The sequence below is a fragment of the Thamnophis sirtalis genome, unplaced genomic scaffold (assembly GCF_051295495.1).
Source record: "Thamnophis sirtalis isolate CommonGarterSnake01/CBP01778 unplaced genomic scaffold, rThaSir2_p1.2 scaffold_12, whole genome shotgun sequence".
Classification (NCBI taxonomy): domain Eukaryota; kingdom Metazoa; phylum Chordata; class Lepidosauria; order Squamata; family Natricidae; genus Thamnophis; species Thamnophis sirtalis.
In genome coordinates, this window is record NW_028261392.1 from 37,902,694 (window position 1) to 37,927,965 (window position 25,272).

At 44.1% G+C, this 25,272-nt stretch overlaps 2 protein-coding genes across 2 annotated transcripts in view; both read left to right on the forward strand.

The window, feature by feature from the left end:
• Positions 1-24,099, forward strand: part of NIPA2 (NIPA magnesium transporter 2) — a 32,655-nt gene extending 8,556 nt beyond the window's left edge. The window contains exons 2-6 of the mRNA XM_014073459.2: positions 15,523-15,753; positions 16,632-16,688; positions 18,642-18,732; positions 20,343-20,503; positions 23,171-24,099. Of these exons, the coding sequence (XP_013928934.1) occupies positions 15,615-15,753; positions 16,632-16,688; positions 18,642-18,732; positions 20,343-20,503; positions 23,171-23,808 (1,086 nt within the window). The 5' untranslated portion in view covers positions 15,523-15,614 and the 3' untranslated portion in view covers positions 23,809-24,099. The remainder of the gene's footprint in view (positions 1-15,522; positions 15,754-16,631; positions 16,689-18,641; positions 18,733-20,342; positions 20,504-23,170) is intronic.
• Positions 1,315-10,769, forward strand: LOC148043301 (uncharacterized). Its single transcript, XM_087726767.1, is given in 3 exon segments — positions 1,315-2,006; positions 9,069-10,699; positions 10,702-10,769. Coding segments are annotated over 3 exon segments (2,391 nt in total).
• Positions 24,100-25,272: the final 1,173 nt, after the last annotated feature.

Sequence of the window (25,272 nt, forward strand, 5' to 3'; positions counted from 1 at the left end):
TTCCCATGAGATGAAGGAGGTCATTGCACATGCGATATTTCAAGGGATTTATTAAGGCATCCAACAGCTGGATCACAGTCTGCCTCACTAGGGTCGATCTAGAACTAGGGCTCACCCTCCAGTTCAAAGACCAGCCACAGGGATCTTCATCTCCTCTCTCTTCTGCTGTCAGCGAAGAATCGGAAGTGGAGGAGGGTGGACAGGAGGCTCCAGATTTGTTGGAAGATAAAAAATCCAGCTCCTGACACGCCCACCTTCTCGGGTTTATTCAAACCCTCTATGTTCAAGGCTATCCTCACCAAAGCCAGAGCATCCACCCAAATTGATACTCCAGAGCCGGGAAATAAGGAGGTCATTGGATCTCAAGATGCAAGTGCAGGCTTCTTCAAGGAAACCACCCTACCCCAGGAATTGGTTCCAGCCCCTCAGTTTTTTCTGGATGTCATCCAGCATCAGGGGGCGCAGCCTGGATCAATGGCCAATCCTAGTGGGGTGGACAAGAAGCTCTACTCTAGAGCAATATAGAGGATCTCTTAAAGCTTCCTCTCGTAGATGATCCCATTGTAGCCCTAACCTCCGATTCTGTGCTTCCTTCTGACCTGCTGGAGTGTCTTAAAGTAGAGGATAAGAAGGCAGAGAATGCCTGCCACAAGACCCACCAGGCTACTGCGTGGGCCATGAGGGCTCCTTCCTCCTCTTCCTTTTTCAATAGGGCATCCCTCTTCTGGCTGCATAAATTGCAATCCAAACTGCCAGCTGGCGACACTAGGTTGTGCCAGGATGTCAACAAAATTATTGCAGCAGTCGAATATTCGGCAGATGCCTCTCTCAATGCCACCAAATTCTCATCAAGAGCCCTAGCTTCCAATGTGACCTCACGCCGCCTGCTTTGGCTCCACCACTGGCAGGCAGACATGAAGTCCAAATGGAAGCTTGCTTCTGCTCCCTTCAAAGGGGGAAAAGTCTTTGGGGAGGACTTGGATTCAGTCTTAATAGAATCCAAGGATAAACGCAAGATCTTACCATCCGTTACCAGGAAGTCTGATCGCAAGGGCCACTCTTATTTTCATAGGCAGCCCTTTCGGAATGCGGATCCTGCAGCCACCTCTGTGGGATTTAACTAATCTTATCCCCAGACACAGGATCGCACCCACGATAAGTCCTCATTTAGGGACAAGGGCAGACAACAGCAGACTAACCACAGTCTTTTCAAGGGGGGGGGTTCCAACTGCCCCTTTCGTAGACATAAGTGATGATCATCAGTCCCCTCCCATAGTCAGATGTCTCCAACTCTACGCCGCCCAGTGGGAGACAATGGTGATGGACATGTGGGTCCTAAACACCATCCGTCACAGCCTCACCCTGGACTTCCTTTCTCTTCCTTCATGGACACTTGTCTACTGCTCAATTTTGAAATCCAACCACAAGCGTCAGCTGATGCAGGTGGAAATCCGGCATTTACTGAACATAGCAGCCATTGAGCAGGTTCCGGTGGGCCAGGAGCGAAGGGGATTCTATTCTATCCTCTTCCTGGTTCCAAAGTCCTTTGTAGCGTACAAGCGCTTCAAAATGCAATCACTTCAAACCATATTGGGCTGCATCAGGCAGGGTGACTTCTTGACGTCAATCAACCTGAAGGAGGTGTACCTCCACGTCCCCATTCATCCAGCGCATTGCAAATTCTTGAGATTCCAGTTTGCAGACAAACATTATCAGTGCAAAGCTCTACCGTTTGGTCTGTCATCGGCCACCAGGACTTTTACCAAGCTCCTCGCCACGGTCGCAGCACATCTCCGATCTCGTCCATTGAGGCTCCAGTGCTACCTAGATGACATCCTGATACAGGTGTCATACGTGGCGCAAGCACATCAAGCACATCAAGACCTCAACACCACCATTCGCATGCTCCAATGGCACATATTCTCCGTCAACCTGGGAAAAAACCACTTGTCACCAACCTCCAGAATCGACGACCTGGGCACAATGATCGACTCCAAAACCTGCAGGTCTTCCTCACACAGGAGCGGGTGACCAGCATCACGTCCCTTGTGTGACGGGTCCGTGCATTCAGTTCAGCATCCATCGTCACCCTATCCCAATTGTTGGGGAAACTGATCTTGTGCATTGCAGTAGTTCCCTGGGCACAATTTCATGCATGGGACCTTCAGTGGTTCCTCCTTGCAATTCAAAGACGCAAAGCCAGCAATTCCCAGAGAGTGGTACGAGTGCCTCCGAGGGTACTTCAGTCGCTGAAATGGTGGCAGTCAGTAGCGTTGATGAAAGGGTCCTTCTTCAAAGATCCGGAGCGCCTCATCATAACAACAGGCACCAGTCTGTATGGCTGGGGCGCCCTCCTATAAACGCACATGACACAGGGCAGGTGGTCGTGAGTGGAGCTCTCCCACAACATAAACTGGCTGGAACTCGGAGCCGCCAGACTCGCCCTGCATCATTTCTGCAAACACATCGAGGGACTCCACATCTTAATACTAACAGACAATATCACCACCAGAGCCCACATAAACCACCAGGGTGGGATTCAATTGAGGGCCACCAGGGTGGGACTCTATTGAGGGCCCTCATGTCAGAGCCAGAGGCCCTAGGGCGATGGGCAGAGTGTCACCCTGAATCGTTAAAAGCAGACCACATCTCAGGGGAGGATAACGTGACCGCGGACTGGTTAAGCAAAACCACCTTCAGCAACTCGCCAGCTGTCTCAGAGATTTGGCCTTCCGACGATCGATCTCTTCGCCAGTCTGGACAACACGCACCTCCCCCGGTTCTTTTCTTGGTTCCAGTGCTCCGGGGCAGAAGGGATGGACACTCTCCACTGCTGCTGGCATCCTTTACGCTTTTCCGCCCCCCCCCCCGATCCCGCAGATGAGCAGAAAGATCCTGACAGAGGGAGCAGAGGTCCTACTGGTCACACCTCACTGGCTGAGAAGGTCCTGGTACACTGACCTTGTCGGTTTTTCGGTGACCAAACATTGGTGCATACCTCAGGAGCAGATCTCCCTCAGCCAAGGGGCCATCCCACATCCGGATCCTCAGTGGCTCCAGTTGCCGTTTGGCACTTGAGGGGGACCTCCTGTGGCAGGACAAATTTTCTGACAAGATCATCCATACCATCCAGGCATCCAGGTGACCTTCCACGGTGCAAATCTATGACGCAACATGGACTGTCTTTATATCTTGGTGTCAGTCTCATCATATCAACGCCACTGCAGCGACAATTCCACAAATCCTGGAATTTATCCAGGAGGGGTTGGACAAGGGTCTTGCCCCCAACACGCTTCAGCAACAGACGGTTGCCTTAGCCACCAACTTTTCCAGAGACACTTCTCTCTCAGCAGGCATCCCAGCTTCCTGAAAGGAGCTACCAACTCCGCTGATACACTGATATCCAACTTGGAATCTATCAATTGTCCTGCAGACCTTAACCTCGGCTCCATTCGAACCAATTCGTTCCATTAGTCTATGACATTTATCTTGTAAGACTGCCTTTCTTATAGCCATCACTTTGGCTCACAGAATTTCAGAGCTGGCAGCATTCTCAGTCAGGGAGGATCCTTATAATGTACATCCTGACAGGGTCATTCTTCGGTTGGATCTGTCTTTCCTTCTGAAAATTAACACCTTATTTCATAGGATGCAAGAAGTGGTCCTTCCAAATTTTTGCCCGTGCCCCAGACATCCTAGAGAGCGCATTTGGCATAAACTGGATGTACGCCGCGTGGTGAGCGTATATAGGAAAAGAACAGCCTTCTTCCGCAAGTCGGAATTATTATTCGTATCCTTTCAACCTGCTTTCATGGGCAGAAAGCTATCTTCCACCATAGGACGTTGGCTGCGACTTACATTTAGCTAGTTTACGAACATCAGGCTAGGTCGGTCCCTCCTCACTTAATGGTTCACTCTACAAGGAGTGCCGTGACTACGGCTGCTTGGGCCATGCAAGTGCCCATTGAGGAGATTTGCAGACAGCTACCTGGTCCTCACCATCCCCTTAATCCGAAATTACAAATTGGAATCCTTTGTGGCTGCTGAAACTTCTGCTGAACCTTTGAAGGAGAGTCTTGCAATGGGTCCTCGCGGCTCCTGCTAACCAAGACAATCCTTCATCCCTCCCTGGGACTACATAGCTTGGCTTTGTCCCATGCTAGGACTCTAAGCAGCGCCTAGGAGAATGACCGTTGGCTTACCTGAATGGTTGTTCTCTAGGCGTTGCGAGAGAGTTCAACCCCACCCTGGGGTCATCCGCTGGTGCACAAGTTACCACTTCTAAGGACATATCACATCTATTTACCGCATCCTTCTGGTGTCATCCCTTCATTTTTTAAGGAGCAGGAGGCATGGCTACACAAACTTTGAACTCAGTCCTTGGGCAGCAAGCTGAAGTTAACCCATGCTTGGACTCTCCCACAGCACCTAGAGAACAACCATTCAGGTAAGCCAACGGTCATTCTGCTTTGAATGGGTCAAAGTTTTACAGCAATTGCCTCATTACTGTATATACTATTACCAATTAAGAAACAAGTAGTGTCACATAATCCAAACTTAAACTGTGTTTTAAATCCAATGTATTAAGGTTGGCCTTATGTTTTCTCATGGGAAATCTCATTTACAAGAGATTAGAGTGAGAATAGAACTCTTCTGTTAATAAGAGAAGAAAGGAAGCCCCTTTCATCTGATCCACAAAATAATGATTTGTTTGATCACGGAATCATAAATTTGGAAGGGACTCCAAAACTACTGAAGTCTAATCCTCTGTACTACACCATTCTTGAGATAGATAGATAGATAGATAGATAGATAGATAGATAGATAGATAGATAGATAGATACAGCTGTGTGAAAAAGTCCTGCACTTCAGTTTTAAGCTGTATTTACATGTTTAATCAACTTTTCACTCATAGAAACCACCCAAAATTAGTACTTTGATGAAAATTTATATAGTTGGATTGAGATGCATAATTTTTATTAATATAGCCAAAGTCTTTTGAAGGTTTTGAGTGAGTTTATGTGCTAAAACAAATGCAACTTGAATTTTTGAGAATGTTAGGATCAAAAGTAGCCAATCAGCAGCGAGCTTTGTCTAACCAATCAAAATGCACAGAGGCTAAATCTATGAGCCAATCAATGTTGTCATACTCTCTGATTATAAATAGGTATGAAAAGCATCGAGAAATTTAATTTAGCTCTGGCTGCGGGCAAGGATGAAGGCCTTGCCTTAGCCTCCCAGAGTCCCTAGGGAGTGGGCGGCATACAAATCTTATTAAAGTTGCAATTAAAAGTTACTTTGCTTTCACCAGTACTGAACAGTAGCATCTCATCATTGTGCTTCATGAAGAGGGCTACTCCTGTACAGAAATAGCCAAGAGAGTGAAATGCCATCGCATCACAGTGAGTAGTGTGTTTGAAAAATACCAAATAACTGGTTCAGTTGATGACAGGCTCCGCTCTGGAAGACAAGAAAGTCAACAAAACGGCAAGATCGGGCTCTGCAACGCATTTCGATAGCTGACAGGAAGCTCACCTCACCTCAGATTACAAGAATTTGGGATGAAACATGATGTAAAAGTGTGCACAAGCACAGTGTGTTGCAGACTGCTTGCCAGAGGGCTCAAAGGCTGCAGGATTCTTTGCTCACAGACGCTCACCGCTCTCGTCAACATACATGGGCCAAAAAGTATGCCAAGTGGACCAGTGAACAGTGGGCCAAGGTCATCTTCAGTGACGAGAGCAATTTCTACTTGACTGGGAATCAGTGCAATAAGTATGTCAGAAGATTTCCAGCTGAAGAATTTAGGCCGTACTGCCTGAATCTATCTGTGCAGCATCCATTGCACGTGATGATCTGGGGCTGTATCGCTGCTTCTGGTATTGGTCAGATACAAATCGTGCAGGGAATCATGAATTCCAAGCAGTATGCTGAAGTCCTGGAAAAGACCATGCTTCCTTCAGCTCAGCAACTTGTAGGGAAGGACTTTTACTTCCAGGATGACAACGCTCCTTGTCATCCAGCCAAGTCCGTCCAGAAGTGGATGAAGAAGCATGGTATTATTGGATTGTGCAGAGATGGACAAATTAACACTGAAATTAAAAGATAAAGAAGAGTCGGAATATTATGAAATTTGGAACAATTAGTACAAATGGCTGCAAAACAAGAATAAAATTAATTAAGCCAAAAAACAATATATATAAATATATATAGAACTGTGTATAAAGGTGTGTAAATATAGAAGTGAAATATTATATACATGTACAGGTATGATGACATAAAAAGTCCGAGGCCCGGTTGGTCTCCTACCAACCGGGGTCTCTGGGTAAAAGGTGACCTCCACCACAATAGGCAGATGGTGAGGACTTGCATCGCTACTGCCTACCAGTCCCAGGCCATGCAGGCACCAAGCCCCATCACAGCACATTCCACACGAAGTGCAGTCACCTTGGTGTCCTGGGCTACACAGGCCTCATTGACGGAGACATGTAGGGCATCCGCAGGGTCTTCTTCCTCACCCTTCGTGAGGAACTACAAGCTGGACACCTTTGCCTCGGTGGAGGCTTCGTTTGAGCGCAGGGTACTACAGGCTGCCCACAGGGCAGGGGATACATCTCACCAGGCTTAGTTTGGCCAGGGGTCTTCAACTTATTACCCACCCTAGGGACGTTTGGCTTTGGTACGTCCCATCCTGGATACTCCTCCCCCTCACTATGGAGAAAGGGTGTTGGTACTTACCTGATACGCCTCTTCTCATAGTGGGGGGGGGGAATATCCAGACCCTCCCACCGTCATGATAAGGTAACGTTTACTATGTTGTAGGTGGTAATAACATGATCAAAGTAGGATTCAGTAAAAAGTAGAAACCTTAACAAGGTCTGGAGTGGATGGTTCAACGAATCAGATAGAGTTCTTCATCAATAAACTGGGTGGATCCTGGTGGACCAGGGGCTTATACCAAGAGCTCTGCTGACTCAGTCCAATCAACAAGAGGATAAAGTCAACCCATTCTGGATACTCCCCCCCCCCTATGAGAAGAGGCGTATCAGGTAAGTACCAATGCCCTTTTCAGGACCACAAACAATAAAAATGTTAACAAAACACTAGCATCGGCCTTAGTAATTGCAGCACGTATGCCACTGGGTATGCATCAGTTAATCTGTTTTTATAATCATTGTAAGCCTGCATTGTAAGCATGCAAGAAAATTCACAATCCCCATCCAAACGGCACCAAATTGCAAAAAGCTTATGCTTTTCACTTAAAAACCACCAGTATTTATTTAAATATAATAATATTTGCATAGCAGTTAGAATAAAATATCATAAAATCAATGGCCTATCCAAAAAATGTCGTAAACTGTAAAGTGTGCAGGACTTTTTCACACAGATGTAGAAGATAGATAGATGATAGATAGATAGATAGATAGATAGATAGATAGATAGATAGATAGATAGATAGATAGATAGACAGACAGACAGACAGACAGACAGACAGACAGACAGACAGACAGACAGACAGACAGGCATATCTTTGAAATTTTGTCCTTCTAGTTTTAGTCTTAACCTCAGAAGCAGGTGAAAATATATCCAAATTCTTTATAATTTGACAACCCCTGAGTATCCAAATCCTTTATAATTTGACAGCCCTTGAGTATTTGAAGACTGCTGTCTCAAACTATTCTTCTGCAAGCTATGGAACTTGTCCCATATCGCTCTCAAAGGCTGCCTTTTGAGAAAAACGCCGATGCTGTCTGGGGGCCGCCCGGAAGACGCCGCGGCCCAGCTGATCTGGAGAAGCATTTGAAGACGCCGCCCGGGTGCCGTCTGGAAGGCATTGCAGCCAAACTTGGCTGGAGATACGTTCGGGGGTGCTTTTACGACCCGGCTGGTCTGAGAGAGTTTCGATTTTTTCCATCTGCTGGCTGAGAGACTTCCCCCCCTCCCTCGGCTATTCTCCCCTCCATGTTGGCTTCTCTAGTCGCTGTGGCCGTTTTGAAATGCGACACTCCCTTTTTCGGCGGTTCGGGTAGCTGGCCTCTAACATCAAAGCAGCCAGGTCTCCACTGCAGTTTTCTCAGGCCGGTGAGGGAAGAGGCTCCTGTAGGAGAACGAGCTCCAGGGGGCCCGAAGAAGCAAACAGCTGGGTCGCCATTTGGGCGGCCCTCGTATGATGCCTTTGGGTGGCACCTCTCAGCTTTTTCGGCATTTTCAGCTGCGCCTTCCCGACCTTGAGGACTGCGAGGAGTTTTTAGAACTGCACTGGACTATCCATCTTCTTTGTCCTAGGGAGAAGGCGGTCAGCCTGGGACAGCACTGGGAGAGAATGGGAGGTCGTTTCCATCTGCTATTATTGCACCCCCCTTCCTCTCCCCTCGGTCTGGCCTCTCCTGTTAGTGCATTCTCTCTCCCACTGGGCCCCCGCCATTGCAGGGCCTTTTACTGTGTGAGACTTGACTCCTTCTTGAGAGTGACTTTTGGACTTTTTGAACTGTATTTTTATCTGCCCTCTTACCTGCACTTCCACCTGCACCTCCATCTACCACGCCCATCGCTGCCTGATGCCGCCTCGGACCTGCTGCCGCAGACAGTACCACTATTGGACGAGTGGAGGGCACTTACAGTTCGCAAGAAGGCCCTCCCCCCCCCTCAACCACTCTGGACTCCCTTTTGGACTTTCCCAGAATTTGCACCTTTTAAGTAATTGCGCAACTTTCTTCTTTTCTTTTCTTTTTCTTTTTTTCTTTTTTTCTCTTCCTTTGTATGGGATATGCATGGGATACGCATGTGATTGAGCGAATGATTCCACTTTTATTGACTTATTTGCTGTATTTTGTGTTTTAATTATCGTGTGGAGACTGTTTGGGTGAGTGAATGAGTATGAGTGCCTCGGAGGACCTGCTGGGGAACGCGGGGGTCATCGGGGTGACTGGGGGGACCAGGGATACGGGAGTGGGTCGGAGCATAACGGTCACTACAGGGAGAGGCAGATACGGCGGGGACTTTAGGGCTGGCCATTACCGGGGAAGGAGGGTTCGCTATATCACAGAGATCCCTCCTTCCGGCCCTAGGAGTCCCACTCCAAGGCCAGATGGCGTGAGTAGTCAGGACCCTGGTCTCAGGCTGCTGTTGCTAAATGCCAGGTCTGTTGTTCACAAGGCTCCCCTCGTCCGGGACTTAATTTTTGACGAGAGGGCAGACCTGGCATGTATTACTGAAACCTGGCTGGGCACAGAAGGAGGAGTCCCCCTTGTAGAGATGTGCCCAGAAGGATTTCAGGTGCTTCATCAGCCGAGAGCCCAGGGAAGGGGTGGCGGTGTGGCCATTGTTATCCGGGAGTCTCTAGTACCTCGTAGGGTCCCTGCTCCGGAGCTTGTCGGGTGTGAGACTCTGCTGGTGAAGTTGGACCTCAAGGGTCAAGTGGGTCTGCTGCTAACGTACCTGCCTCCCAACTGCGTTGCAGCAGCCCTCCCCTCGCTCCTCGAGTCAGTAGCCGAGCTGGCAGTTGAGTTCCCCAGGCTTATGCTTCTGGGGGACTTCAATTTGCCATTGCTCGGTGAACACTCTGATGGGGCGCAGGAGTTCATGGCTTCCATGACAGCCATGGGCTTGACCCAGGTAATCCGGGGACCAACCCACTCAGCGGGTCACATGCTCGACCTCGTATTCCTCTCGGAGCAGTGGATGTGTGATCTTGGTCTGAGGGGAAATGACACCATACCCCTGTCGTGGTCAGACCACTGCCTACTGAGGCTTGACTTCCGGAGGCCAAACCCCCACCGTAGGGAGGAGGAACCGACCAGGTGGTTCCGCCCCAGGCGACTGATGGACCCCTTGAGGTTCCAGACGGAGCTTGGGGTTATTCCTGATACTCTCGCCCACAGTTCGGCGGAGACTCTGGCTGCTGCCTGGTATTCGGCGGCATCGGAGTCTCTTGACCGGATTGCGCCACTACGGCCCCTCCGGGTCAGCGGATCCCGGAGACCTCCTTGGTTCACCGAGGAGCTCCGGGAGAAGAAGCGCCGGAGGAGACGCCTAGAGCACTTGTGGAGGTCCGATAAGTCCGAGTCGAACCGAGCACTATTAACAACCTGCACCAAGGATTACATCAGGGCACTTAGGGCAGCAAAAAGATCTCATATTGCCACCGTGGTTGCGTCCGCTGAGTCCCGCCCAGCCGCCCTGTTTAGGATAACCCGTTCCCTCCTAAATAGGAGGGATACGGGGGAACCCTTGCAGGGTAGAGCTGAGGATTATGCCCAATTCTTAGCGGACAAAGTTGCTCGGTTTCGGTCGGACTTGGACTCCACCGCAGCAGATCCAGCCGGGACACAAGAGGATCACTTGGCAAACCATCTCTGGGTTGAGTTTCAGGATGTTGCCTCTGGGGATGTGGACAAGGCCATTCGAGCTGTGAGTGCCTCCACCTGCATTCTGGACCCGTGTCCCTCCTGGCTGGTTGCCAACAGCAGTGAGGTGACACGTGGCTGGATCCAGGCGGTCGTAACCGCCTCCCTTCGGGAGGGGCACTTCCCCGCCGCACTAAAAACGGCGGTGGTGAGACCCCTCCTGAAGAAACCATCCTTGGATCCAGCCATTTTAAATAACTACCGTCCTGTCTCCAACCTTCCCTTTGTTGGGAAGGTTGTTGAGAAGGTGGTGGCCTTCCAGCTTCAACGGGCCTTGGATGAAGCTAGCTACCTTGACCCCTTCCAGTCCGGCTTCAGACCCGGTTACAGCACAGAAACCGCTTTGGTCGCATTGACCGATGATCTCTGGAGGGCCAGAGATGGAGGCCATGCGTCCATCCTGGTTCTCCTTGACCTCTCGGCGGCTTTCGATACCATCGACCATGGTATCCTTCTGCGACGACTGCGGGAGGTGGGGGTGGGGGGCACTGTTTTGCAGTGGTTCTCCTCCTACCTCTCGGACAGGTCGCAGTCGGTGTTGGTGGGGGGGCAGAGATCGTCCCTGAGGCCCCTAAAATATGGGGTGCCGCAGGGTTCGGTCTTATCCCCCCTACTGTTTAACATATACATGAAACCGCTGGGCGAGATCATTCGGAGGCACGGGATAAAATACCATCAATATGCGGACGATACGCAATTGTATCTGTCCGCCCCGTGCCAACTCAATGAAGCGGTGGATGTGATGAACCAGGGTCTGGAGGCCGTTAGGAACTGGATGAGTGCTAACAAACTGGTACTCAACCCGGACAAGACCGAGTGGCTGTTGTGTTTCCCTCCCAACAATTCGGCTAATGTTCCACCTATCAGGCTGGGGGGTCAAATTTTATACCCCTCAGATAGGGTTCGTAACTTAGGAGTCCTCCTGGATCCACAGCTGACTCTCGATCATCACCTGTCAGCTGTGACCAGGGGGGCATTTGCCCAGGTTCGCCTGGTCCGCCAGTTACGACCCTACCTGAATCGGGAGGCTCTCACAACAGTCACTCGAGCCCTTGTGATCTCTAGGCTGGAATACTGCAATGTGCTCTACATGGGGTTGCCCCTGAGGTGCATCCGGCGACTGCAGTTAGTCCAGAATGCAGCCGCGCGAGTGATAGTGGGCGCACCGCGGTTTGCCCACGTTACACCCATCCTCCGCGAGCTGCACTGGCTACCTGTCAGTCTCCGGGTGCGCTTCAGAGTACTGATGACCACCTTTAAAGCTCTCCATGGTAGTGGATCTGGGTACTTGAGAGACCGCCTTCTGCCGATTACCTCCCTCCGACCGATTAGATCGCACAGACTGGGCCTCCTCCGAATTCCATCCGCCAGTCAATGTCGACTGGCGACTACACGGAGGAGAGCCTTTTCTGTTGCAGCTCCGACCCTGTGGAACGATCTCCCCGTCGAGATACGCACCCTCACCACCGTCCAGGCCTTCCGCGCAGCCCTTAAGACCTGGCTCTCCCAACAGGCCTGGGGATAAGCCCTCAATTGCCCCACCCGAGTGTTGAATGTAGAATGCATGTTGTGTTTTTACTACTTATCTTGTTTACATATTGTTTATTTTGTATTGTACCCCCTCCCTAATGGTTGTAAGCCGCCCTGAGTCCCCTCAGGGAAAAGGGCGGCATATAAATTTTAATAAAATACAAAAAAAAAATACAAAAATAGAATAAACAAATCTAAGTCTTTCAACTGTTTCTCATAAGACTTGTTTCCAGTCCTTTCACTTTCTTGGTAGCCCTTCTCTGGTCTTGATCCAGTTGATCATTTTTTTAAAAAGATAGGGTGATTTGCAATGGGGTAAATAAAAATGGAATAATTGGGACTGTCAATCATCCTTTTATATATGTGATTGCTAAGAGTTAGCACTGACTTAATGGCACCTAATCAATTAACCAGTACAATATCACTAATTAGAATAATTTATAACAAATTCCTAAAGCTTTTAAACAAAAATAGATCTGAAGTTTATCTTTGAGGTTTAATTGATCTCAAGTCTAAGGAATGTTTATTTTATCATACCTTAATACCTTTTAGGTATTAAGCTGGAATATTCACCATGGGTGCAGCATGAATGTGCATCATTAACTTTGCAAATTATATTAATTAACAAAGACAGTTAAATTACCTTCTGCCTTTTACTTGATAGAATCATACTTAAGAATGAGCAAATGCTATAATGTGTCTTTATGTTAATAGGAACAAAAGCTTATACAAATTTATTCAAATTTAAACTGATAGATATCAGCCTTGCATGGAATTAGGGTACATTAATTTCTAAGCACAACAAAGGAAACAGAATAAATTTAATCAGAATATAATTTATCCCATAGAAAATGTATTTTTACTGAGTAGAAAACTTGAAACTTGATTGCCACAGGGACTTTACTGCCCAAACACTGTCTCTATAAAGAGTGTGATTAATCAAACTGAATTGTGCACATTTCAAATTATAACCTCCAAGATGTATATAAAGCTCATATAATCCATAGTGACTTGGTTTATGCATTGTGCTAACTCATTTGTTAAATTGATAAGCCAGGTTCCCTGATTTAAAGTCTTCAGTAATGAAATGTATTTAACTTGCTAAATGAAATACTCCACCCATTATGACCTAATGCAGTTTGTGAAATGAGCCTGGATTGCTAAGAATTGTTTTTAGTGGGAATATTGAATATGTAAGTAAGAAAAACATACGTTTTCAGCATGAAAGTTACCAAAATTCTCTGTTACAGATTAATTTAACACTTTAGTTGGTTCAAATTCTAAATGTATATTTTAAAATAACTGGATCAGAGAAGATGGATCATAGATGAGTGGAGGGAGTTGAAGGACTCCTGAGGTCATAAGTGTGGGTGGGCTGTCAAATGCCTGAATTTTGATCACGTGGCCACAGGGATACTGCAACAGCAATAACTTTGGGCACACGTCATACTGTAAGTCCATGTTTTCAACACCATAAATTTGAATGGTCACTGAACAAATTGATCATAAGTTGAGGATGACCTGTACAATGTTATGACTGAATGTCATGACAGAAGTAGCAATATATGCAGTTCAGGAGCTTTATTATTTGGAGGGGAGAGGGACGAGAAGAATTATTTGTTCTTATCAGTGTAAATAGTTTGCAGAAGATATTACTAAAAATAGGGAGACTTATATACAACATAACTTGTGCCAGAGTTCAGTTTGGCATTTTTCTTTTTTAGCATCACCTCTCTGATTAATAATACGAAAGACAAATGGGTTGAAAAATGTCATCAAGGTAAGGTTACTGCTCTTTATAAGAATATTGGTTTAATAAAAAAAAAAATTCAGGTGATGTGGAAATCTGCCTTTGTTCTGAAGAGAATTGTGTGCCATTGTGTCTAATAAAAAACTAAAAGTTGGGAAACTAAGAAAAAAGTAGCTGCTTGTAAAATAATAAGTTTTAAGAAATTGTTTTACTTTCTCTTAATCAATAATGTCATTAGTAACTACTGTTGAAGCAGTAGTTCAGTACTGAATGTAGCCCATCAAACATTATACTGAACTGAAAAATTAAGTAATATGTCAATTTTCCATTTTGAAAGGCATTGCAATGAGATGAGTTAGGATATTACTTATTTCCAAAGCAATATCATATAATACTATTATGAAACATCAGATAAATGCATGCAATCTATTCATCTTTTTTTTTTTTTTTGAGGATAACCATAGCACTTTCCTGATTGGGTTGGGCTGGGTATTTTTAAATATTTAAATGTGATGATGTAGCAATTTGCAAGAATGTTCTTGTTGAATTTTATGACTGATCAGTTAACATGAAGCCAAAATGATCAGGAACTTCAGCTTTCACTTCCTTTTAGAGGATCTTTATAATCACACCTGTTTCTCTTGAAGAATTACTGTGGTCGCACTTGGGGTTACAGAGGTTGATATTCCCTTTAAGGATGTATTATTATTATTATATTGTCTTTAAAAGTCATTGAAAGTTTGGATTTTTATAATCTTTTCTTTTTTAGACCATTATTACTGTCTGAGTACTTTTGATCAAGTGTTTTGAGAATCGCAAAACCTTTTCAGAACTTTTTGATCAGAAGTTATATAAGAATTTTGGACTTTCCAGTGGAATGTACATAACATTAAGATTTAATCTTTTTCTCATATTCTATCTATTTCCTATCAAAATTTGATTAATTGAATATTATCATATTTATTACAATGTTCATTTCATTTATTATATTTTTATTTTGGTATATCATTTCATTGTATAAAATTCCATTATTTTTCTTTCACTTTTCATTGTATTGTGTCATATCAATCAGTTTGAAATTGATTAACTTCTTAAGGTAATTCTCACACAATTAGGATGTGGACATGATCCTATGGGTGAGAATGTCATGTGAATAACAAAAGTGTCCAATGTTTCTGAACAAAATTTTAAAAGAGACCTGAAAATTTTGAACTATAAAATTCAGATATTTTGTGTTGAGAGATTTGATGTGTTCTTTCTGTGTTTGAGTGAGCTCCTGTTACTTGTCCCAGTTTCTGCCAATCTAGCAGTTCGAAAGCATGTAAAATGCAAGTAGAAAAATAGGAACCACCTTTGGTGGGAAGATAACAGCGTTCCGTGCACCTTCGGCGTTTAGCCATGCCGGCCACATGACCACAGAAACATTTTCCAACAGCGCTGGCTCTTCAGCTTTGAAATGGAGATGAGCATTGCCCTCTAGAGTTGGGAACAGCTAGCATATGTGTGCGAGGGGAACCTTTACCTTTACCTCTGTTTGCAGTTTTGAACAAATGGGACTAACTGTACTATTGGTTGGGAAAATTAATTTCCTTACGAAATAAATGTACATTGTGCAGCAGTTTGAGAACAGGATTATCGGGGTCATATGAAGCAAATGAATGCTTTTACAGGAAAATTAATTCTTAATTGAAATGGATTGCCAGTGGGCCTACCTTTATTTGGAACTATGCCTTCTGCTGAAATTAATGGCAAAATCTTTCTTTAAAAGGGCTTATTTACTACTACATAATTGATCTCTATGATGTGCTGGGTTATAACACCATATATTTCTTTTAGATTCCAGTTTGGCATCGTCTTGCTTCCAATATCAGCAGCAGCTTTGTACCTTGATCAATGTGACAGTTTGGAAAACTTTAGCAGCTGACGAAATGATTGAGAGTCGAGGAAAATATGATTTCTATATTGGGCTTGTGTTGGCAATGAGTTCCAGTCTTTTCATTGGAGGGAGTTTCATCCTAAAGAAAAAGGGTCTCCTTCGATTGGCAAGAAAAGGGTCCATGAGAGCAGGTAACGTTTTGAGGCTTTTTTAATTTTAATTTTTTAAATTCAATTTGCATCCTTATAAGCTATGTAAGTTTTTTTCCAGTATTACATAGCATCAGTTTTTAAGTAAGTATTCTTTGATTTCATGGAGAATCTGGTGTATAGGACAAAATTACAAGTATTTATTTCAATACTTTAAAGCTAGCTTTCAGTTGTATTTTCAGCTTCTTCTAAATTCTCGAAATGCGATTTTGGTTTTCATGATGCAAGAAAAGTTCCTGTTTCTTCATAGATGCTTTAATTATTAATGTGAGCATCATTTTTAATATTGTGTAAATGATTGAAGGCTAAAGTCAGTAGGACAATAATACAGAGTTGAGGCCACATTTTTCTGCTTTTTAAAAAGTTTTTGAGGGAAATTTAGGATTCCCCCCCCCCTCATAAATTATGTTATCTGTTTCATAATATGTATATCTTTACTGTGTTTTCTACATTAAAATTGCAGGAAGCTACGCAATAGATGTTGGGTAAATATGATTACAGCTGGCTTCTGGGGATGCACAAGGGCCTGAGACCTTAGCTTGCCAGCTTTGATCATAAGTTTTGAATGAAAGGACTCACTACAACCTTGCTGACATGGTGGTTATTTTCACTCTAAAATGCATAGACACCTGCTTTTTCTAATATACACACAGGTCAATGGACTTTCAATCATGCCTTACCAATTGGATTTGATAGACACAGCTGCTTCTTTGAAACATCTTTAATAACCAACAATAATACTGACTGGCCAGGAATTTTTAACAAGTAGCTTGGCATTTTTACAAGAATTTTAACATATACTTTTAAAGTATAGTAATCTGTAATGGATCATAACATCCTTTTCTTTTTTTAAAAAATAGGACAAGGTGGCCATGCATACCTTAAAGAGTGGCTATGGTGGGCTGGACTTTTGTCAAGTAAGTACCTGGAAAAACTAGAAATTGACTGTTAGCATAACCACTAATTCATACATTGTACCAGTGGTGGGTTCCGGATCCCGTTCCAACCGATACAGTTGGAACGGGCCTGGTGGTGTCCACATGGACGCGCGCAGTACTCATGCATCTTAGCGCCTCCATGATGCTCCAGCTGCTCAGTGGAGTGTCGCGCAGGAGCTGTATGCGCTGTGCGCAAAGCACCAAAGACTTAAAAGACCGGTAAGGAGCTCGGGCAGGCGGGTGGGCCCTCCGGAGTATCCTACCGGAACAGTATCCGGTGCTCTGGGCAGGCTCCAGTACGCCCGTATCGGGGCATACCGCCTGCAACCCACCATTGCATTGTACTAAATCTGGAGTAGTGACTAAGGTATTGGCACAGAAACCAGAAGACTAGGAGTTCTAAGCCTACATTACGCAGACAGGTGGGTAATTTGGGACCAATTATAATCTCTTAGCCCAACTCACCTCAAGGGCTTATTATTGTGGGGAAAATAAGAGGCAGAAGAATTTATTAGGTATGTTTGCTGCCTTGAGTTGACAGACAGAAAGACAGACACAAACATGCATACATTATGTATGCATGTATGAGCAGGATAAAAATATAATAAAAATAGTAATACAATGTCTAAAACAAACCAAAAAGTGACCTTAGTAGGAGCAGGCAATAACAATGTACTGAAAATCTTTATTTTCTGATATATGACAGGCTCGATATTTCTTGTAGAATTTGAAAGATACCAAGATTTTTTGATTTAAAGATTAATACACTAGTTCAGAAATTATAGTCTGGCACTTTTCAGTGAAATCCAAATACTTAATACAAATAGTCCTCAACATACGACCACAGTTGTGCCCATAATGTATGCTATTAAGTGAGACATTTCTTAAGTGAGTTTTGCTCCATTTTACGACCTTTCTTGCAAGGGTTGTTAAGTGAATCATTGAAGTTGATAGATTATTAACTTCATCGTTAAGTGAATCTGGCTTCTCCATTGACTTTGCTTGTCAGAAGGTTGTAAAAGGGGATCACATGACCTTGGGACCCAGCAATGATCATAAGTATGAACCAGTTGCCAAGCATCTGAAGTTTGATCACATAATCATGGGGATGCTTCAAAGGTTGTAAAAAAGTGGTCATAAATCACTTTTTTCAGTGCAGTTATAACTTGGAGCAGTCACTAAATGAATTGTTGTAAGTCGAGGGTCACCTGTACTAGATATAGAATGATTATATCCAAAGTGGGCAAGATTTAGGTTATTGATGTCTTCTTAACTCAAATATTTCCTTTACTACCATACAGCCCTAAGAAAAGCACAGCTGCTTTAAGGAGTAATCAGCAGATACCACAAGAGTCCCTGTACTGCATCCATAGCAACGTTGTTAACTTTGCATGTTTTTTCTTAATAAAGATGTGTGAGGTATATGGCATTATTCAACTCGATCATCTCCTTACAGACCAGTATTTTCTATAGCTAGAAAGTAGAGCATTTGAAGAGCTATGGTGGCACAGTAGTTAGAATGCAGTATTGTAAGCTGCCCACAGCCAGGAGTTAGATCCTCACAGGCTTAAGGTTGACTCAGCCTTCCATCCTTCAGAGGTTGGTAAAACGAGACCCATATTGTTTTACCATATTGTTGGGGGCAATATGCTAGCATTGTAAATTGCTACAGAGCAATTTACCCAGAGAGGGCTGTAAAGCACCATAGGGCAGCATGTAAGTGCTATTGCTATTGTTAATTGTAAAAATAGGTAATATGTGAATTATCTACCACAGATTATTCATGTGCTGTTCTGTATTTGCCTTCTCTCCTTTACTTTCTAATTTACTTTTATCTTTTCCAAGTATGAATTTACTTAAAATAGTAGGTGTAGCAGTGAAAATTGTTCTTCTGTTTATCTCACCTCTTCCCTTCCCATGTCTTTTCCTCAGTGGGAGCTGGTGAAGTTGCTAACTTTGCTGCATATGCATTTGCACCAGCTACATTAGTGACCCCATTGGGAGCTCTCAGTGTTCTTGTAAGGTAAGAAGGTAGTTTTGGGTATCTCTGTAAATATCAAGAGATCTGGTTAAGCACTTGCTTTTAATGCTGGCAGAGAACTGGGTTTCTGAGATCTGGCTCAGTTGCTTTAAGTTTTGCTTTTTTGAATGTTTCAATATAATTTTCTATTTTGATGTCTTTACTCCTCCCACCGATTGCTTACAAAAAAGTCACAACATAGATGATTTTAGAAATAAATCTTGGTATAACATCATCAAAATTTATCAGCAATTCAGTTTAATGTTCTGTGCATGAGAGTTTGCTTACTTGTTTGTAGATTTAATATTTTGAATTGAAATTGGATACAGGTAGTACTTGACTTACAACCAGTCATATAGCAACCCTTCAAAGTTACAATAGACACCTGCAAAACCTGAAGTTTCAGGACCCAGAACTGAAGTTACATTTGCTATGACACCCCTGCAGTTGTTTGCTCTTGCAACCAACCGTAGAGATGCTGCAATATGCCTGCCCCTTCCCCCCACCCCCCATGCTGTCCCACCAAGTTCCCACAGGCACTAAGACTGCGACTCACCCTGGGGTTTTCTTTTCTCACTAGATGCTAGCCTTAGTTTCCCCAGCATGGGAGCATTTCTTCTCTGGTCTTAGCTCCCCATCAGAAGGATTTCTTCTCCTTGCTAGTGCTAGCCTCAGTTCTCTCAGTATGAGCTGTGTTAGTATACTAGCACAGCTCATGCTGGGGGAACTAAAGCTAGCATCTAGTGAGGAAAGGAAAACCAAGAATTTTGCCAATGTTATTTTTCTTTAAAAGACACTTGGGGGATTGTTCCACATAGAATCGGGGGGGGGGGGTCTTCTTCTCTACCCCACCTTGAGCTCTGGAGATCTTGGATCTTGTGAGGATAGGAGTGGTGACTTGGCCCAACCCCAAAGGGTTGCAAGTGGAGCATGGGGTATCTGGGGATGGGGGGAGGCCTTGGGAAGTCCACATCAGGTGGGCTTATGCCTGCACTGGGCCCCCTGGGCCTCCCCTACCCGAGGCACCCTAGGTTCCACAACGACTGGTGCATTTGTTTTTAAAAAATGCATTGGGGAGAGCAGCAATGAGGGTTATTAAGACTTGATAATCACTTGACAATCATTATGGGCAGATTTCATTATAGTCATTACTCGAAGACCAAAGGCGTAGAATTTTCTCCTTGAAGTAATCATGATCATTTTTATTTTTAAAATATGTAAAAGAATGAATTTATCTTTATAAAGTGTCACAACCAGAAAGTCCTTGCTCACTTTCTCTTAAACTCTGTGAGTGCCTCAAAATCTCCGGAGGATTTAGAGACCTTCTGAAATTGGATTTTAAAGTATAAAGCCTCTCCATCTCTGTCCAAAGAATAAGCATTTCAATTTATTTTAAATAAGGCTATTTGATAACGATTTATTTGGAATACCTGCCTTCTGCCTTCTAAACCTGACAGGCCTTCAAAATGTTGATAGCTTTCAACATTTTAAAAATATGCAATCCCCCACCCCCAGCAGAAATTCTACTCTTTAACAATACAAACACATAATTGTTATTATATATTATTACCTACAGTAGCGCTTGATGTCTAATTTATATTTGTGTGTTTTAGTGCCATTCTTTCATCATACTTCTTAAACGAAAAACTTAATTTACATGGAAAAATTGGGTGTTTATTAAGCATACTTGGTTCTACTGTGATGGTCATTCATGCACCTCAAGAAGAGGAAGTTGAAACGTTGAGTGAAATCTCCCACAAGTTAGGTGATCCAGGTGAGAGATTCAAAGAGATGCTTCTGTACTCAATTATATATGGCGGGCCAGGATCTAACCCTGCTGCAAGTGTCTCTTCACATTCCACTAGAGTTGTTCTGCATAGGTTTTGTAATATATTTAGTTCCATGTATCTAGCTGCCCTACCAATGAGGCTTTCAAATGCTTTTAGTTGAATGTACTTACAGTGCTCATGTATACACTTCACTCAATACACAAGAATCTGAAGAGGCATTTGTGAATGTTGAGAATGAGGTTGGAGTACATCTTCAACTCCATAGCTCATTTTTAACCCTTGCCTTCTCTGAACACTAACAGAAGACTATTAAATGGTTTAATCCTGCAAAGTTTAAAGTTGTAGCAATAAATAGATTACACAGACAGTAAATATGACAGTTTATTGTAAGATTTCCTTTTTTTCTGGAGCTTCTGAGCTAAGAGAATGACTATGATATTTAAGATCAATGTATCAAGTGGAGAAGCATTCCTCCAATTTTTACTGAGAGTCAACATAGGTTTAGTTAATAGCTAGAATTAAGAAAGTCTTAGCTACTCTTCATGAAATAATATATGTATTCCAGTGGTGGGATACAACCGGTATGCCCTGGTACGGGCATACTGGTGGCTGCTGGGAGTACCAGGTACCATTCTGGTATGATGCTCCAGAGGGCCTGCCCGCCCACTCTCTTTACCTCTATCTGAGCCAACCGGGGCATTTGCACACATGCATGGAGCATACGGCAGCTATGTGAAAGTCTGCTGAGCAGCTGGAGCATGGCAGGCAGTGGGTACACATGCGTGTGTGCACGTAACGGATGCCCGGCCCCGTTGCAGTGCATCGGTTGCAACAGGAGCCAGAACCTATCACTGAAGTATTCTGAATTATGCAAATATTAAAATTGCATCATTAGCAAAGATCCTACAGGGCAAGGGTATTTTTCTATACATTCCCACTATGTTTCCCCAAAAATATGATCTTTCCTGAAACTAAAGCCTTGCCACATATTTTGGGTGGGCAAAAATATTAGCACCCCCCCCCCCAAAATAAGCCCCCTGGACAATCCCCCCCCCTCTGGCCAGGCAGAGCACCGCTTGCCGATCTAGCGGTATCCCGAAGGCACCCAGCCGTGGGAACAAAGGGGGGGGGCAAAGGCGCTCACGTTGCTTGGTGCTTTCGGGGTACGTCTAGGTCAGTCAGCGGCACTGTGCCCAGCTGATTAGGGGGGTTGCCGGGCAGCTGCGCTCTTGCAAGCAGGCTCCCAAAGAGCCAGGCACAGCCTCAGGGTGGAATGCCTGTGTTGTGCTGTAGCAGCAGCAACACAGCAGCCATGAGGTGACCACGCTCATGAGCAGCCTCCCGGCAACCCCCCTTTATGGTTGTACGCTACCATAGAGTGTACTGCCAGAGTGGCATCTGTCCTCCATGCTTTGAAAGCCAGAAAAAAAGCGGTGGGTGGGACCAGCAGCGGTTCACCCACAAAACCGCGCTCGACTAAACTGCGTCGCTGATGTCATCAACAGGGCGACAACAGCGCGGAGACAGAAGCACGCTGTAAACCCTAAACCTAAAATTAACCCTTAAACCTAAACCTAACCCCCCTAAACCTAACCCTTAACCTAACCCTAACCCTAACCCTTAACCTAACCCTAACCCTTAACCTAAACTTAACCCTAAACCTAACCCTTACCTTAAGTTGAATCGGCTTGCTTTCAAAGTGCTATTTAAAGCGCCCTTCTTTCTCCGCGCTGGCTGTTGTTGCCCTGTTGATGACGTCAGCGATGCGGTTTAATCAGGCGCGGTTTAGTTGAGCGCGGTTTTGACGGGTCACGCCAGCAGCAGAGATGCCCTGGCTCTGCAGGTACTGTAGAGTTAGCCAAGGGCATCATGAGCCTGTGAGTTGCGTGAGCGGGGAGCGGAAAAGCTGCTCTCGCAACCTCCCTCTCAGCCATGCAGAGCCCCATTCACTCACCTAGGGGCATTCCAAAGGCGCCGAGCTGCAGGAGGCGGAGGGCGGCGAATAGGCGCTCACGTTACTTGGTACCTTCCGGGTACAGCTAGGTCAATCAGCGGCGCTGTTCCCGGCTGGAAAGGGGGGTTGCCAGGTGGCTGCTCGCGAGCATGGTTGCTGTGTTGCTGCTGCGACAGTGCAACAAAGCCATTCGACCCTGAGGCTGTGCCCAGCTCTTCAGGAGCCCAGTCTCAAGGGAGCAGCCGCCCGGCAGCCCAAAAACAATAAGCCCTCCCATTTAATAAGCCCAAGGCCATATTTCGTAAGTCAAAAAATATAAGACCCTGTCGTATTTTCGGGGAAATACGGTATCTTTAACTCAAGGGTAGGCTACCTAAAATTTGTACTTGACTCTTCCCCCCCCCCCCCAATTATTTCATCAAATTTGGCAAAATGCATACATTTGGAGATGTAACAATCCCTATACTTAAAATATACATATTAAAGCTATACACATCTACTGCACTCAACTTCCTCCCCTACCCTCCCCCCCCAACAAAATAAAATATACAAATGTAACTTTTGGTCACATTGAGTTCCTGTCCTCCTCAGCTAATCATACAACCATTGACAGACTCCAGATGTTTTTAAGTTTTCAAATTGTGTTATTACTTAGTATGTGTAATTGCAACATTCCATTTTTTTTTTAATATTTCAGGTTTTGTAGTGTTTGCAACACTTATTGTCATTGTATCCTTGATCATGATCTTTGTAGTGGGACCCCGGCATGGGCAGACCAACATTCTCGTGTACATAACAATTTGCTCAGTCATTGGAGCTTTATCTGTATCCTGTGTAAAAGGTTTGGGCATTGCTATAAAGGAACTTTTTGCAGGAAAAGCTGTGCTGAAACATCCATTGGCCTGGATTCTGCTGCTAAGTCTTATTGCTTGTGTAAGCACACAGATTAACTATTTGAATAGGGCCCTGGACATATTCAACACTTCTGTAGTGACACCAATCTATTATGTGTTCTTCACAACATCTGTTTTAACCTGTTCTGCGATCCTCTTCAAGGAATGGCAACACATGGCAGCTGATGACATTATTGGTACATTTAGTGGCTTTATCACCATAATCGTGGGGATATTTTTATTGCATGCCTTTAAGGATGTCAATTTTTCCCTAGCAAATTTGCCTGTGACATTACATAAAGATAACAAAGGAATAAATGGCTGCATGCCAAGCACATATGAACTGTTTAATCACGATGAAGAAAGTGCAACTTGCAAAAGTGACCTACACTCCCCTGATGGAATATCTTCCAGGAGAAATGGAAATCTGTCAGCCTCCTAAAGACAACAATTCTGTAACTTTCGTTTCATAGTGAAAAGCCACTTTTACAGCATTTTTCAAACAGATATATTTAAATAGTACTGTAGACAATCATTTTTTTAGGTTTGGCTAACTTGGTCAAAGAGCAGTGGTGGATTTTTATTTGCCTTACTCTTACTTTAAAAATACTAAAGAACCTCACTCTGTTATTTGCTTAACTTAGTATGAATATGTAAATATTCTGTTTTGGTTTAAGACTTCTTGCACTAATGACAATTTTAACAAATAAAATGCTTTATTTCTGATGAATTATATTGGTCTTGCACACCTACATATCTTTTATGGTAATTTGATGGATTATGCAGTGACTTGTTTTATTATAAAACACTGCTACTCATCCATAAACAATCTATGTTTTGACAATTTATGATCAGATGTCTAGGAGATTTGCAATTGCAACCAATGTGTTTTTATTTAATCAATGAAGCAGACATTCCTGAGGAACAAGACTTAAGTGATATTAGCTCACAAAGGTCATTACGTAGAAAAATGCTATTTTAAGAAAATACCTGGGTGTAAACCATGTTTGTATATGTTCGCACATACCCAAAACACATACAAGTAGTTACTGGTTTCAAGTGTTTAAAGTGCTTCATGTTGAGATTACTGCTGGATAATGCATAACAATTGGCAAAATTATTCATTCCATTATTGAAAGTGGGATGAAATAATAAACTTGCCTTTTTCCCCTTTCCAGTCTTTCTAGTGTAACAACTATTACCTACATGGTTTGACTCTCTGTTCTTCTGGAACACCAAAGGCAATAAAAAATGCATGTACCTTTCTACTCCATCTAAAACAGAGACAAATCAACAGGCAGAAGGCAGGCTTAGTTGTGTTTGCAAAATGGAGGAATGCCTGTAGATTATGTTTCAGCCTCTCTATATGGAAGAAAAGTTGAGAAAGCTGACCTTCAAAATTGGGAAGGTGGAAACTAATTGAGACTGAGCTGGGAAAAGCTTAAAAGAGAATAAATTAAATAAAATGCAATAGGAGGAGAGCATCAAATGCCAATTGTTTAATCTACCTTCATCAGTTTGGCAGTTGATTGCATTCAGAGTTAGAAAAGAAGTCTCAAATGTTTGTAAGAACAAAAATGCAATGAAATTAGATGTTTCAGTTAATGGCTGAAGGCATCTGTTGTGGGAAATAGTGTGGATTATTGTAGCAGTTTTTAAGTGTTCTGCAATATAGCTTAATCATATACCAATCAAGAACTCTGTTGATAAGTGACAAAGTAATTGGATGTGATGGCAGTTGTGGCAGTTCCAGTTGCCGTCATTATGCAAGTCCCACCCAGTTGCAATGCCCCCCCAGTCACATAAAAGCCATTTGCAGGGCTCACCGTCTCCTGCTTGCTTCTCCACTGACTTTGCTTGTTAAAAGTAAACAGTGAAGGCTGTGAACATGTGACTGTAGGAAGCT